This window comes from Carassius carassius, chromosome 42 (genome assembly GCF_963082965.1).
Source record: "Carassius carassius chromosome 42, fCarCar2.1, whole genome shotgun sequence".
Lineage (NCBI taxonomy): Eukaryota > Metazoa > Chordata > Actinopteri > Cypriniformes > Cyprinidae > Carassius > Carassius carassius.
In genome coordinates this window covers 17,158,735-17,175,129 of record NC_081796.1, presented here as the reverse complement: position 1 = coordinate 17,175,129, position 16,395 = coordinate 17,158,735, and the positions used below count along the sequence as shown (strand labels likewise).

At 40.3% G+C, this 16,395-nt stretch overlaps 2 protein-coding genes across 4 annotated transcripts; both read right to left on the bottom strand.

Moving 5' to 3' along the window:
* Positions 1-1,297: 1,297 nt before the first annotated feature.
* LOC132123946 (basic helix-loop-helix domain-containing protein USF3-like) lies at positions 1,298-9,523 on the bottom strand. Of its 2 annotated transcripts, none has more exons than XM_059534635.1 (5): positions 9,439-9,523; positions 8,828-8,859; positions 8,659-8,741; positions 8,486-8,579; positions 1,298-8,288 (listed from the first exon to the last, which is right to left on the bottom strand). In XM_059534635.1, the coding sequence occupies exons 1-5, from the start codon at positions 9,483-9,485 to the stop codon at positions 1,468-1,470; spliced, it is 7,077 nt and encodes a 2,358-aa protein (XP_059390618.1). In that variant the 5' UTR covers positions 9,486-9,523; the 3' UTR covers positions 1,298-1,467. The 2 variants fall into 2 exon arrangements, with proteins under 2 accessions (XP_059390618.1, XP_059390619.1); XM_059534636.1 differs by having other exon boundaries at positions 1,298-8,285.
* Positions 9,524-10,738: 1,215 nt separating this feature from the next.
* LOC132123944 (N-alpha-acetyltransferase 50) lies at positions 10,739-15,435 on the bottom strand. Of its 2 annotated transcripts, none has more exons than XM_059534634.1 (5): positions 15,056-15,435; positions 13,189-13,322; positions 12,747-12,866; positions 12,447-12,513; positions 10,739-12,261 (listed from the first exon to the last, which is right to left on the bottom strand). In XM_059534634.1, exons 1-5 carry the CDS (start codon positions 15,061-15,063, stop codon positions 12,084-12,086), a joined length of 507 nt encoding a protein of 168 aa, XP_059390617.1. In that variant the 5' UTR covers positions 15,064-15,435; the 3' UTR covers positions 10,739-12,083. The 2 variants fall into 2 exon arrangements, with proteins under 2 accessions (XP_059390617.1, XP_059390616.1); XM_059534633.1 differs by having other exon boundaries at positions 13,189-13,325; positions 15,056-15,432.
* Positions 15,436-16,395: the final 960 nt, after the last annotated feature.

Here is a 16,395-nt window from a genome sequence, read left to right as displayed (position 1 = left end):
TAAAAATGTAAAAAAATATATGCGAAGTATATGCATTCTGTGTGTAGTAATATTGACTATGAAAAAGAGACCATTTATTGTAGGTATTTATGTTTATTTTTTTCAGTAGCCTGGATGCAAGACGGTATTAAAATGAACACACCTATCTGTAATATGCAGATTTTTATATTTTAAACTGGATTGATGTAGTCTGCTTGTATAATTGTACTTTTACTTTTGGAGAACTGCAGTTCTCCTGCATCAGTATTAGCTTCTTTCCACCATTATAAACATGAAGGAAATGATCAATCTCCAACATATTCTAGAAGTGTAGCTGCATGGTTACATGGTTCGAGCACTATTGCCTGTAAATAAACCGAAATAAATATTTTATGTTGTCATTTTCATCTTTTCTTTTTTTTTGTACTTTCAGTAAAATTTGATGGCATACTGTTTGAGCGTGAATAGTATCAGTGCATGCTTTTCTATGGTTATAATTATTTGTAAGTAACACTTTTTTTCCAGTAAACTTTTTTGAGCCACTTTTTTACTTTTAACCAGCTGATCTCAAGATCATGATCCTCTCAAATTCACAGAAGTAGAATAACTAGCAAAATAACCACTGGTATAGCTCATTTAAACTATATGCCTAAAGTGGTTAATGCGTCCAGGGCTCTTTTGGCTTTACAGCATGTAAGTACAGCCATTGACAATTTATTTTTATTTTTTTCACAGAGTTAAGCATTTAGTAGTTTACATCTAACTGACAATAAGTAATGTCAAAGTTTAATGACAAAATCTTTGAAAGGTACTGACATCTGGTGGATTTAACATGCTAAAACAAGCAATCTGGAAGAAAAAAAAGTACCTTATATCCTCAACAAGTCACAAAAGTCAGTCAGAAACAAACGTTTTAACTTAGAAACTTTAATAATTTTTCCTTTTTACAAATACCTACAAACCACACATCCATAAATAGGTGAAAGTTCTTCTGGAATTTTCTGCAGGAAAACATTTTAAAGATGGAAAATTATTTTTAAACATTTGAAAAACAACTGATACTTTACAAAACAGCTCAGATATATCTACTGTAGCATTAAATGCAAAATTATAACATTTTATTTGATTTAACATTTCATTATTGTTGCTACAAAGTAAAAGAACATACAGACATTATTTTTTCCTAATAAACAATGTGAGCTGTTCTTAAGAAAACTAAAGACAAGCTATACATCATGTAGAACCATGACAGCCCAAACTATCAGCAAACAAAGAAAGCAAAAGGAACCAATCAAAGGTATATATGCAATATTTTTAGTTTGCCCCCATAGTTCCAGAGTTATCCTGACTTGGGAGTTGAGAACATTCCACACTTTATTTGCTTTTGAGGAATTAAAAGTCTTTACACCATGGCCATTCACTACAAATCCCATGCTGAGATTAGGGCAAAACAATTATGTGGTGAGGGATGAAAATCCATATAAAACCTTAAACAGCAGAAGTCCCATCATGACCTAGGATATGACTGATGTTATGGGCTGGGCGATTAGATTGTTTATTTGAATCTGAGGAAGTAGTGTTGGCAAGAGACAATAAAGGTGACATTGACATAGAGGATCCATCAGGAGGCATTGCTGTGGCAATTTCAGGGAACAAAGAGGTCAGGTTAAAGTTGGATAAATGAGGTGTGATGCCTGAAGAATTCCCAATTGGCATTGGTGTTATATCTGTGAGAAGTGGGAAGCTGGCCTGTGCAAAACCCACAGGTCGAGGGGGAGAAAGAATAGAACTGAAGCGGTTGTTCAGTGGTGCACTGCCACTCTTGTCAGTGCTTGGACTTGTAAACATCTGGTTTGAGAAATACTGTAAAGGAATCTCACTTTGAAGGCTAGGATGAGCTGCAGGGGAATATGAGGGATAAAATGAAGGTAAAGTGTTCTGAGGTTCCACAGGAAGGAGGGCTGGGGTGCGAGAGGCACCTGGCTGCGTGACCGTTGGGATGAAAGATGCATTGGCATTAATGGGAGGTGGTGGGTTCATTCCTCCTTCAGCAATGAAAGGAAAGCCAAAGTTCTGGGTAAGTTCAGACACGGCACAGCGATCAGACACTAAATTGTTGTCACTACTGACCTGTGCACCATCTGCCATGAAATGCACAATGCTACTTCGTCTAGCTTCATTTCCTGTTTGTGTACGACCAAGGATCACTCCCCCACCTGATGGAAGAGGCAAAGAACTTTCTGGTTCAAAGGGATTTCCAGGTCTCAAGTTGCCTGACCGTGGTCGATCTCCTGGACGAATCTTTGTGCTTTGTGGATCTGGTCCAATATGATGGGGGCGTTGACTAACAGAGAGTGACCTGGTTGAGCCTTGAGTACGTCCTGTGTCTGAACTGCTGTGTGGTGTTGGGGGATGGGGTGGACCTGTTCTCACAGGTGGACCATGCAAATTTGCGCTGACCTGAGAAATATGGCCTTTGTTGTTGTCCCCTAGATGTATGGGAGCAGCTTTCTGTGCAGGGTGCAAATTAGGGCTAGAAGATTTAGCCTGAAGTTCTCCAGCAGAGGTCCCAGGAATGCAGTTGTATTCTATACTCCCTGGGGTACAGCCTTGGGCTGCCCTTTGGTGCCCATTTTGTTCAGGAATATGAGGTCCCAAAAGGCTTTGCATAAAGCTGTGGTGACAACCCTCTTGTTCTCTTGTCAATCCTGCTCCAATGTGCACACCTTGAGCAATAGGATGCGGACCTGAATATGTTCCACGTGAACGCCCATCCCCTAAAGGCCCTGTACCCATTCTAAATCCTGTTTGTGGCTGAGGACCTCTCTGGATTTGAGGTACAGACTTGCTGGACATGTCACCACTTCGAGACACTTGCACTTCAAAGTTATTTAGCTGATGCCCAGTAACCAGAGCCTTGAAAGGTCCACAATCTGGTATTCTCTGGGCGTTTGTGTTATTAGCATGATCAGGTGGTATCCTGCTCTGAGAATTATGAGTAATGTTACCTTTACCACGTGATGAATCTACATACCCTCGCAACTCTGACTGGTCCTGTGCATTGCTTCGAGGTGCTTGCAGGTGCACACCCATACGTTGTTCACCAGTAGCAGGAGGAGTCTTGCCTATCAGAGCCTCTGCTGAGTAGCTAGAGAGATGGTGACGCTCCTGATGTGATGAAGTGCAAGCAAGATCCAAAGAACGCGAAACAGAATTATTAGCCTGAGAGGTCAACTGCTGCTGCTCCATTGAACGAGACCCCATTAGTCTTTGTACAGCCCCATGATCCTGTCCAGATGGACGTTCTGGCTGACCCAAGTGATTGTTTTGATGTGCCCTCTGACCTGCCTGTTGTGCCTCACAGTTTTTGTCCTGTCTAGTCCCAAAGTGCTGCTGCTGAATCTGCTGCTGAAGATGCTGATGATGTGAATGTGAATTCTGTGGTGGCATCTGCTGCTGTTGGTGTGATTGTTGCTGCTGTTGAATCTGTTGTGCTTTTTGCTGCTGTTGCTGTGATTGCTGCGTTTGATGGTGCTGTTGTTGCTGTTGATGTTGCTGCGATTGTTGTGGATGCTGTTGTTGCTGAGGAGGCTGCACGCCACTCTTTTCCAAATGATGTTTCTGCAAACCAACATTTAGTGCGGTCTGCGCACCACGCACCACACCTCTTTTTTTTTGCACGTGCTGGTCTTGCAGCAGATTCCTCTGATGAATACTGTGGATCCGAGATTCTGGTTGTGTCAGGTGATGGTGAAGCTGGTAAAGGTGTCTTTGTTCTTGTTGTTGTTGATGTTTGAGGTAGGGGTTTCCACCTAAGTTCTGCCCAGATTGCAGTGCATTATGTTGAGTGTGTCCTTGCTGCAGGTGCACCACACTTGGATGAGTTTGCTCATGTGTTGGCACCTGAGTAGAGCAGTGTCCTTCTGTAGGGCGGAGCACAGTGTTCATGAAAGTATTACCAGAAAACAGAGCACCAACACCATCAGAGTGATTTCTTGGCATAAATGCAGAAGTACTTGAGGGCATCTGACCAACCATCATTTGCACGTGATCTGTAGCCTTGATGTCCCCTCTTGCAACATTCCCTGTTGGGCACAGTTTTGAACGCTTATTTGGGAGAATAAGGTCATCTTGGGCAGACCTTTTTGGCATATCCTTCTGATGACGTTCAACCATTCCAATACCAACACGGGTTCGCATCAGAGCATTCTTTAAAGGTGCATATTCATTAGGTTGAGTAGGGCCAGAACAGGTTCGGGGAACTTGTGAGGAAGACTGAGTCACCATAACAGCAGCACCTCCTGACGACGGAGCAGAAACCTGCTGTGCAAGATTAGGTGATCCTGGATAAGGTTGGTTAGAGCTTGGTCTGATGAGGTTATTAACATTAAGGCTGGTGACAGAACTAGGCTGAGACTGCGAGTAAGCTATGCTCTGTGGAAGTCTGATGCCAGTAGTACTGCTGGCTAAAGGCTCAACTTGAGTAACTCGAGCAGAGACCTGAGATGAAGTTTCTGACACGGGTAAATCAGCCTGTTTTGTCAGTTTAACCTGCTGGTCAGTCACACTATCCTTGTTAGAAGGGGCTGGCTGCATTTTTTGAAGGTCCCACCCTGTGGCAGTAGTACTTGTTGGGCTGTCAACACTACATCCTGCAGCCCTTTTGCCTGGGCTGTCCTGTTCAAATATGGCTCGTGCTAATATTTCTGCCTGCTCAGAAGTGAAGTTGAAAGCACCAAATGAACTTGAAGAGACATTAATGTTGTGGCCTGCTGGAAGCAATGATGCAACAGAAAACCCTCGTCCACCTAAACCTCCTGCAAGAGGCGAATCAGTCTGTCTATTGGTTTCCAGTGGAGGATCAAAGGAATCATTTTCCAATGTACATATTTGTTGTGGAGGAACTGTTTCTTTTTGAGCAAAAGCACCTATCTCTGTCACACCCTTTTCTGTGGCACCATCAGATTGTCTATCCTTGCCAGATTCTATGTTCATATTTGATTCAGGCAGTTTGAAATCTGCACAATTCCCTTGGTTACTAGTTGTTATGGACATTTTCATTGTGGATGGTCGTTTTAAAGACTTGAAAGGGTCCGATAACCTAGAAGTTTCTGGAAGATGAATAGGTTGTGCTGACATAGAAGTGTCTTGTCCAGGAGTTGAGGGCAAAATAAATGATGTCTGATTTTGAGAAGAGTCAGTCAACTCTTCTCTTCTTGAAAACTTATTTTGTGTTTGTGAAATGGCCTGATTTGCCATGATGGAAACCATAGGCCCACCCTCTGTTGAATTAGCACTGATGCTTAATGTTTGACTTGGTGTGGATACATCACTTGGTAATGGAGGCTGACAAAGGTCTGAATTAACAGATTTATCTTTTGAATTGTTTTGGGCAGAGCTTACAGTAATCAGCAGAGGGGAACTCTCTATAAAACTGGGTCTTGATTCTGTTGATCCGCCTTCACTACTGGTGCAAACATGACTGCTACTCACCTTATTCTGTTTAGTAGTTTCACTACAAAATGTCACACTGCATGAAGAGTTAACATGAATGTCTGATGAGGCAACTGACAAAGCAGTATCCACAGAGCTACACTGTGAAGATAGAGCAGCACTAACCACTGAACAATTAAGCTGGGGACCAACACCTGGAATAAAGATTTCTTTACTCAAGCTGCCACAATTTGTAGAAACAACCACATTACCCTGAGTAGAACTTACAGTACTGACACTACTAACTGTTACACTGTTATGCAGGTGGACATCATCTATAGATTTTACTTTAGTCTTTGAAACTTCTCCACCAGCCAATGTGGGCTTGGCAATAGATCCATTTACTGAAGGCGTGACAGAACTGTCTGCTGATTTTTCACTGGAGGAACTAATACTAATGATTGCAGAACTACTGCAGGTGGAACTAACACTGTTTGGGGCAGGTCCTCCATGCGTGTCAACATCATGACAAACTGTATCTTTATTTAAAAAACTAACCGAATCAACACTTTTTGCTACAGTGGATAACTCAGAACATGTATCATTTGCAACAAATGCCTTACTCTTGACAGCAATTCTACGCAAACTATGCCCAGGTTTAGGTTCCTTCTGTTTAACCAATTTGGTTCTCCTAACAGAGTTTTGTCTGGTTTGATTTCCAGAAGTTCCACAACCTTTCTTTGGCAGAATTGTAAATGCACTGCCAGCAGCAGTTGATGGTAAAGTTACAGAGGAGGAAAGAACAGTTTCAGTAGAAGTGCTGACTTCTGAACCACACACTGGAAGAGGTTGCACAGTAGTGTAAGAAGGTGGAGTAATGGAGTATATCTGAACATTGCTTTGACATGAGACCTTTGAAATGCTCTGACTAAGATTAGTTAGAGCACCTAAACAATTAATGGCAACATTGGAAGTGGGTTCCTCAAAGGTGGGCTCAAGTATCGGAGTTACACTTTGACCAGATTGAGAGTTTCCCTTATCTGGTGACTTTGCTGGCTGCAGAACATAAACTTGTCCATTCACAGTGATAGTCTGAGGTGCTTGTGCTTGCAATTGGGTTGAGGGCCGTGGAAGAATATGTACCAACTGCTTTGTACCAGCTCCCTGCATGCTACCTGTACAGGTAGGGTTATAAGGGGTTGTTTGACTGGATAGAGTTGGGGTTGCAGTTGACACAATGGCAGTGTGATGACTCTGTGGTGCAGGTGTCAAAGTAGGTGCCTGAATTATAACAATGTGCTGGCAGGGTGTCTGACTAGTGACATCCTCTCTGAGAACCTGTGGTGCTGGACATGACCCTCCCTGTTGCAGAATAACAACATGTGAGTTACTTGGAGGAGAGGAAGTGACAGCCGCTGGTGTTTCCTCAGAACTCACCTGCAATAACTGCATTGTCTGTAACACTGGCAGTGTGGCAGCTTGTGGTTGAGGCACAAGGGCAGGCTGAGTTGGTGGATTGATGACTGACTGAGCTTGAGGCACCACACTGAGATGCAGTTGAGGCACAATGGCAGACTGGGCTTGGGGCACCACTGTAGAATGGGAATGAGACTGGCATGGCAGAGCAGGCTGAACTGGAGTTTTAGGTTGTAGAGTGGGGTTGCAGGTGGTCATTAGAGCAGAGTTGAGTTGAGGCTTTGGTAATAATGCAGGTTGTGCCCGAACAGATGATTGTGGATGGGTCAACTGTGCTGTCTGTGTTTCAACAGGCTGATGGACCACTACGGCTTGGGATACAATGGCTGGCACTGATACAATTGAAGACTTTTGTGCTACTGCTCTCTGAGGGCATGGCACAACTGCTGAATATATCTGAGGAGGTCTCGGCCCAGATGGCTGAACAGGAATGCATGATGGTGTTGGGGCTTGCAGTTGTACAGGAACCTGTGGTTGCAAATGGATCATAGAGGGCTTCTCAAGGAGTTTTGTCCCAGCTGAACATATAGAAAGTTGCTGAGGGTTATGTGAAATGCTGGCACCATCTGTGATGAGTGCCTGAGAGACTGGTTGCACTGTATTTCCTGAAAGCTGTAGTGTTGTCCAAGTAGTCTGAGTGCTACTAGCTGCACTGGTTCTAAGAAGGGTAGAGCTTGCTGGTAAGATAGTGCTAACAGAATGGATTTCAGTAGGTGCAGCAACAGGAACCACTGAGTTACTGATCACAACTTGAGGCACTGATGATAGGCTAAGCATATGCTGAAGTCTGAGAGGCGTGGTTGGACAGGTAGCAGAAGTGAGACTGGGGATTGGGTTATCTGGTTGAAGTTGTGGATGGACTGGGGTGCTGACATCAGGCTGTGGACATACACCTTGAAGAGTAATATAATTCATAGGAGGGTTTAATCTTGGAGTAGCAGGCACCAGAGGAGAATACTGTTCAAAGACTGTAAGACATGGTTTTGATACGGCAGGAATAAGAGTTGCTACAGGTATGTGGGAAGAAGCAGAGGAGACTACAACTTTATTAACTTGTGCTCCAATACCAACAGACTGGCCCGTACCCAATGTAATATCACATGCAGGTTGGACAGTTACAGCATTTGCCGGTTGTTTATCAAGATGAGAAACTGGATTTGGTGGAATGGAGACTTTGCTTGTGGGACAGGAGTTCTTGTCATTGGAGTAGACAATTATTCCCTTTGACATCAAGTGAGTGGGAGTGACTTTGGCTACTTTTGCAAAGCGCTGCTTCCCTTTCCAGTGTATAGTGGGGTCATCCAGGAAATTGATGCCATTAGCTTTGAGGAGTTCAATATAATGAGCACTTTCCTTGCGCAGGTCCTCCAGCTGGTGCCGTAAGCGCTTTATCTCTTCTGCTGCAGAGACATATTTAACATAGATGTCAAAATTAATGACTACACATAAGCTTACAAAGAATGCATTGGCAGGCATTTAATTCAGTACTTATCTTCATAAAACCATGTCCCCATTAGGAATAAGTAAAATGTTAATGGATCACATGTAAATGCACTTAAGTTATACAATTAACTATTGTAATTAAGTCTTCGCTCACCTTGGACTTTGTCTCCTCCATTAAGCATTTCATCATTTTGACGCTTTAGCTCAGTGATGTAACGAAAAGCCTCTTCCAGAATCATATTTTTACTCTATAAAGAGAGTCAAGATATTACAAAGTGAAAACTCTGTAGAAACAATATCTAGTATCTAGTTCAATTACACATTTACCTGTTTCAAGGCCTGAGAGCATGGCAAAAGTTCTCCAATCCGATTTATACCTGCATTGATTTTCTCTTTACGATGTCTTTCCACTTATGTTTAAGGGAAATAAATTTTAAAAGATATTCATTAAATATTAAAATAAGTTTGACTCATTTTTACCATAATGCTTTCTCACCTGCATTATGGGTCTCCTTGTTTTTCTTCCGCCTAATATTTCACAGAAAATTATTTAAAATGATAAACAACTTGAGCTCACAAGTGAATAAAAATCAGTAAACATCAGAAAACTTTTACCTACTTAAACTGCATTCTTAATTAAATCATAATTAAATCACATTTAAAAACGTATATACACTTAATTAAAGAAAAGATTTATAAATATAAAATTGTAATACATTCCCATGAGAATCAGTTCATTAACATCAATGCACTGGGTATGATGAACTAACAAAAAAAAGCAACTTTTATAAGAACATTTATTCATGTATCTTAAATGTTAATTTACACATTTTTCCATTGTCATGTTCATTCATAATGCATTTACTAACATAAATTTATACAACAATAACATTAACTTAGAATAATATAGTAAATTGTTACCTATTGCCTTTAATGCATAAAAATAATTAAATTACAGAACATTAAAATACAGAACCGTATTGTTAAGTGTCACCCATAAAGTGAAAATAGCTAAGAAGAACAAGTTAATAAAGGAATAATTCACTGGTTTCAATCAGAACTGCCATGACATTCAATATACGATTTAAGCAGGGAACTGAACAGTACCGTGGTGGTTTGGGGTTATTTGTTTGATTCTGTACTATCTCCGGCATTCTGGCACACTTTACAGCCTGTTAATACCAAAACAAATGAACAAAATCTTATTGAAAAGAATGTAACTTATAGTATATTCAAGGGGATGTGCTGTGGTTATGGGTAAATGCAAACTTACCTTCCAGCACTAACCATGTAGCTATAATTTGTGTGAGCTCAGTGTTGGAGAGCATAGATCCAGGCACTTACATGCTCTATAAAAAACTGCAATAAAGAGAAAAGAAAATGATTTATTTTTAACTTACTAAACTTTACATCAACGACTCTAACAGGACTGTGAGACAATGCCATTGACAGCTTCTCCTCTATATTCAGCACAGATTGTCTCTGACTCTTTATTTTTACATGTAGGAAGACTTGATGAGATGAAAATGAAATGGACACTATTTACTAGCAAGTCCTCAAAACAGTAACTAGGAATCAAACTCATGTCAAGAAGTTAGCAACACAGACAAAATACAGGCTACACCTAACTTGAGAATATTAAATCAAAATAGCAATGCATGTAAATACAGTACAAGAAAGCCACTTTGACTCGTCTGTCAGCACTAGCATGTACAGCTCTTTAACACTGAACTGGCTAACATACTTAGCTTGTTAGCTTTGAAATCTACACTATATCTGTGTTAGCTATGAGCCGGAATAGAGAAAATAAATACAACACAGAGGGAAGAGAGTATAGCTAACTGTACACTTATTACGAACCAACATTTTAGTTGTCTACTTTCATATGCCCTTAAGGTACAAAGATGTTTTGAGTGGTTAACTGGCTAATTCATCAACATGGTTTTCGATTACCAACTGCATCACTTATCTCTTTAACACAACGTATCAGCAGGTCTGTCACTTAAAAAAGGCCTACCGACTGCTTGTCCATCTTTGAGTTGACGATAACCTCGTCAAAACTTTGTTGATCCTGAACAATTCACTCCATCTCTGACCTAGCATAAAAACTGCCAGTCACAAAACAATGAGGCGGGACTTCTGTTCTGTCCAATCACAGTGAAGACGAATGAGATTGTATCCAATCAGATCACGAATCCGTGCTGGAGGGGCGTCTTGTTGATGAATTTATCAGAAAGTGCACAAAACGCAGGAAACGTGAATGTTTGTTGCTAGTGTCCCCAGTCTTGTGGACTTTGTAACTACTTAAAAAAATAGTAGTTAAAAAAAAAACATATATATATATATATATAAACATTTAATGCAGAATAACATTAACGTCCACAAAAATAATGAAAAACAAAAAAAATGCAAATAGTACTTTTTATTTAGAGGTTTAAAAGTCATACAATATAGAGCTCCAGAAAGATAAAATTTTCCAAATAAAGGAGGAACAAAAACATGCTTTTACTACAATGTTGAGGGCATGTCTCCCCTGACATGCACTGAGTCAGGGCTTTTCCTGGGATCTGGTTCTGTAAGTCCTATAAAACAGCTTGTAGAACTAACCTGTAACACTCCCACATTGTGTATGGTAAATAGGTGGTGGTCAGTGAACATCACTGAAATGTAACTGTTGTATCGTGGGAGGATTTATCTCTGCTGCAGTAACAAGTGAGAAGCTAGGATTCAAATCTAGAAACACAAAGGCAGGTAATGGGGCCAGGAGGAGAGAGATTAAATGTTTCCATCAAAAACTCTAATAAACTAACTTCAGTCCTGGTGGACTAGAAATTAGAGAACCACATTCACTGTAAACAACTAAACCGTCAAGGCTCATAAAAAGCCATTCCTGTTTGTTATCTGAAGCCTTAACATCTCCCCAGCAGCATTACTGCAAACCCTAGAAAAAGCCCAGACTCAATCCACAAATTAAAAAAAGAGAGGAAAAAAGATGGGGATATTAAATAATGGGCTAAATAACAAAACATTCATAAACAAGTGAACCTTAACCTCCCCCTTACTAAAAACAGTTGTACCACTCTCTTGTTCGTGGGGGCTCTATGCTCCATTTCCTCACTGGTATAGCCTCAACTCAGACTGAGGCGGCTGACATCACAAGGAGACATTGCATCATATGCAACCCTCCAATGCTGCATATTGCCTCCATGGTGAAGCAGGAGGTCTCAGCCACCAGTAGATTCCCATGCCCGGTGTCCAAGGGCTCAGGTGGCGGGGTGATGGACTTCTGTGGATCCCACGTGCCCCTAAGACGATTCAAACAATCACTCCAAGGTTGCCAGCAGGGGCGCATCGAGTCATATTTTAAAGACTTTACCTCTTTAGTTCTATTGTTTTGTCCAAGCAAAGCTATGTCCCCTTACCTTAAACAAATCTAAAACAAATGCAAACAGTATGCTTTGAAAACATAACCTTCACCGTGTCAGATCAATAAGTCGTCAGCAGCTTTTTGGAGCACTTATGGATTCTGCTTGAAAACCTCCATGTAATTTAAACTTTCTAAATTATGAAACATAAAAAAAAAAAACAATTGAAGGGGGACTAAAGTTTTTGCACAATAAATGCAGCAAATATGTCATTGACTTTTTCTGTTTAAAATGTCCTCTGAAGAAAGTGGTGAGTGTGTCAACCCTGGGGCATCTGTTACAGTTCCATTTGGGGGAAGAGACCAATCTGGTGTCACGCTTCGATCCCTAGTCGGCTTTCTGCAGCTCTCCTGCTGGGGGCGCACATGGGCTGCGCAGGCTTTTCTGAAGAACGTGGGCATCTGCTGGCTCTATCCTCTTGTAATAGTTCTTTTTTGTCTCGATGATCTCAAAGCCAAATTTCTGGTAGAAGTCAATTGCAGACTCATTGCTGATCTGCACATGACTGCGGAGACATGAAAGAGAAAGAGAAACCGTTACTTTAGCATTGAGAAGACTCCATAAATATTCAGTCATTCAGTTGCAGCAGACTTTATGTGGCTACTTGAGAATCAACATCAAACATTATGTGAATGATACACAGATGGAGGTTTCACAACAAATAAAGCACAAGACCGTCTTCAGACTCACAGGTAAATGTTGTCAAAAGTGCCATCCTTCTCACAAATGTTCAACACATGGTTCAGCATTTTTGTTCCTTCAAACAAACATGGCAAGATAAATATCAGTAACGGGAAAATGTGCAAATGACAAAATTCAAACATCACTGCTCTAGCGGATAATAGAAATCTTCATGTCAGGCATCACTCACAGACAATAATCTGATTATGTAATTATGCATTCAATCCAAAGGAATCTGACCCCTTTCTGCCCTTTGGAAAAAAACGAGGACACACAAGCACACAAAAGGTTCCAATAAAGTAATCTCACCTATGCCAAGTCTGCGGTAAGGCGCTAGACAACCTAAGGTCATGATGTAGAGTCGCTTCTGATTCTGAGAGTGATCCACTCTACAGCAAACGGCACCAACTGCGATGTCGTTGAAATATGCTGTAAAAGGTTCACAGGGTGAGCAGGAATCGATTTAAACTACTGTCCAAAAGTTTGGGTCAGCAAGTTTGTTTATCTTTTTGGAAGTAATAGAATATATAATAATATATATTCAAATAGAAAACAGTTGTTTTAATATGTACTGATATTTGACGATATTACTGTTTTTACTATATGTTTGATCAAATAAATGCAGCCTTGGTGAGCATAAGAGACTTTCAAAAGCATTACAATCTTATCAACCCAAACTTTTGAACAAGATTTAACATTATGACTAATATCCAAAGAATCAACAGGATGTCACAGAAGCTTTGATTCTTACCTAGCTTAGCGAGCTCTCCTACTTCAAGAACATCTTTGTAGAACTTGTCGTTGTAGCTGACAGGGAAGATCACTTGGTTCAGACGCTTCAACTGTTTAATGTTGTGGGGTGTAACGTCCCCCAACTCGATCCGGCTACTAGAACAAAAGCAGAATGGTCAACTAGCTGCGCACAGATGATATACCATCAGCAGAGCATAGTCTCTAAAAATAACAGCTTTACTAGCAGGAATACACAATATATTGGTAGCAAATCAGTTATCAGTCGATATTGGATATATAGCAGGTGTATGTATGCATGTTCATAATTTTCCCTATTTTAAAAGTCACTTTAAGGAATTTAATAACTAATATTTAGAAAATCTCAAAATGAATACGCAGTTTTGGTACTCTTATCAAAATGTGCTGACAATTACATTTAAAGTAACTGATTTATTTTTAGTTTCTTTTTAATTTAGAGAAATTAAAAGGGGGGAATTTAGGGGGAAGTCATGGCCTAATGGTTAGAAAGTTTGACTCCTAACCCTAAGGTTGTGGATTCGAGTCTCGAGCTGGCAACACCACGACTGAGGTGCCCTTGAGCAAGGCACCGAACCCCCAACTGCTCCCCGGATGCCGCAGCATAAATGGCTGGCCACTGCTCCAGGTGTGTGTTTACGGTGTATGACTGTAAACTAGCAGTTTGTAAAGTCTATTTATAGGTCAGCATGCAGAAGCCCAACACCAGCACCAACACAACAGCTGCTGGTCATGTGATCACCGCTGCACTTAAACAACCAGTATGTGGTGACAGGAGAAAAACTTGTGCCCTAAATGTGGTTTACAGAGGATGACCATTACATTACACAATATAAAACCTTGAGTGGAGATAAAGTCTCCAATTTTTGGGTAAATCATGACATATCATATAAATACTATTAAATGGCATTCTCAACAATTTCAGTTCAGTTTTGTTAAAACTGTGGAGCCCCAAACCTTGTTCCTGCCATCTAAATACACATTTAGATGGTTCTCTACTCAATCACACCTGATTCACATTAGAGACCTGTAATGGGTGTGTCAGATAAACGTGCACTGTCGGAGGCCCTCCAAGAACTGGGTTACTGTGGTAAATTATGTACATTTTAAAGTGAATTTAAAGCGACACTTATGACGAAAGGTATTTATATAGAATTATACAGCCAACGTCACTTAATTTTATCTTTAAACATGGTCAAAGCAATCACTTGTGAAATATTAACGCATCTGTGTCATAACGCAATATTTTCTTATACATATATGTATTATTTCATACACCAAACTTCAAGTAACCGCCTTCATGAAGTGTAAAAACCCTAAGAACTGTCATTTTCAGTATGCTATGCTGCTAAGCTCACTGCATCACGTGTGTCTCATCTCTTCACTTTTACATCAAAATATTCACACATGTGAAAATTAACATGACAACAACAAGTTTTAACGCCCTCAGGATCCACGAGAGAACATTTCGTAGGAATATAAACGTGGCTGGCTAACCAAGATAGCAACTTGAAGACTGACTCAACATTTTTGGATTTAGATTCGACACACGATCCAGTTTGGCACGGATTTAAATCGTGCCATTTTTACTGGCATATGGATTCATCTGAGGCTAGATTATATTAGGCATTTAAGGCGTTATCGGAACAATGGCGAAAAAAAAAGAGATGGCAGAAAAGGCTGGGTGTGAAAATGCGGCGCAAATCTCTCCTCCACATTAAGCGCGCAGAGAGCTAGCAGCTAACGTTAGCATTAGACCAACTCCACTGCCCCCCTGCTGGAAAAAAGAGAGAACAGAGAAGGGAAAACTTTACTCGAGACGAATAGACCCTTCGTAGTTGTTTACTCACCCTTTCATGTTGAATGAAACACGTTTGTTGTGAGGGATACAGGGGTAGTTGGTGGAATTTGGTCTAAAGGGGAATTTTGGCAGAGTTTGGGATGTGATCCCCTCCACATGTATGCTGCTAGCACACTAGCTAAGCGGTCCGCATTTGCCTCTGTGCTTGTGGCCGAAGGTTGCCAGGTCTTTTTGATTAAATCACCCTAAACAACATATATCAGACTGAGAACCTAATTAAAAGATTTTATTGCTGTTTTGAAATATAAGTCATTTAATGTAACTTAGATGGATATAAGCACGCATTTAGCCGCTGCAAAAGGGGTTAGGATTTTACACCAGCAACTATTCGATGGCTGCCGAAACGGAGGATTTGGCAACGCTAGTTCTGGGAGGCTGATTCTGTCAACCTTCACCACTGACAACAAGCAACAGAAAAACGGGAAATTACGTTAGAAAATGTTGGGCCCCGAAAATACAAGTCCTATTTTAATCCAAATAAAATAATCTTTTGACGAAATTAAATGTTTCTTGAAAAGATAAAAAGGTGGTTTTTTTGTATCAAAGTACCTTGGATGTAATGGCTGCTCTTGTAATCCCTAATCCCTGTATACAGTCTAAAAATATGTGCAATAATATATTCCTCCTTTTGCTCATCTTTAAGCTTTTGTTGATCTTGTTCATTTCTTTTCTCTCTTTTAATCCTGATCTCTTTTCTTTTTGCTGCTTTCCATGCAGCAACCCCTGATTTTCCATCTCTCTGCATCTCTTCAACTTTTTTTGGTAATGTTAATTTATTTTGTCCTCCACCTCTCGTCTTTACTTTCTCTTCAAACTCTTTACTGAGAGTCTCCTCTTTTTCTGTGATCTGGTTCTCCATTTCCATTCTGTCCTCATCCGATTTTATTTTCTCTTTCTCCAGTCTCTATCGTTTTCCATTTCCATGTCATATTTTGCTTGTAATTCTCCCTCTCTTTTTTTTCTTCCTTTCTCTTTTTAATGGACATCTTTGTGTCCTCAAACATGGTGTTTGTGAAATACTGCCCCTTCTCTTCTACTGTTTCTCACCATCCCTGATAAATTTCTTGAAGTCTCAATGCTGACTTGTGCAGCATTTGTACCAAAAATCCTCTTTATCAGATCCACAGTGTTTTTCTCCTTATTAGTGATTTTTTCCCCCCACTCAAGACAATAATAAAGACGTGTTCCAGGTGCTGTCAGTGAAACACATTTAATAGTTGACCTGCAATAAATTCCATATTATTCTTTAGACAAGTAACTTTTTTACTCAGACAAGTAATGGACCAGTATAAAGATAATTATATTAAAAAAGACACACTGTAAATTAAG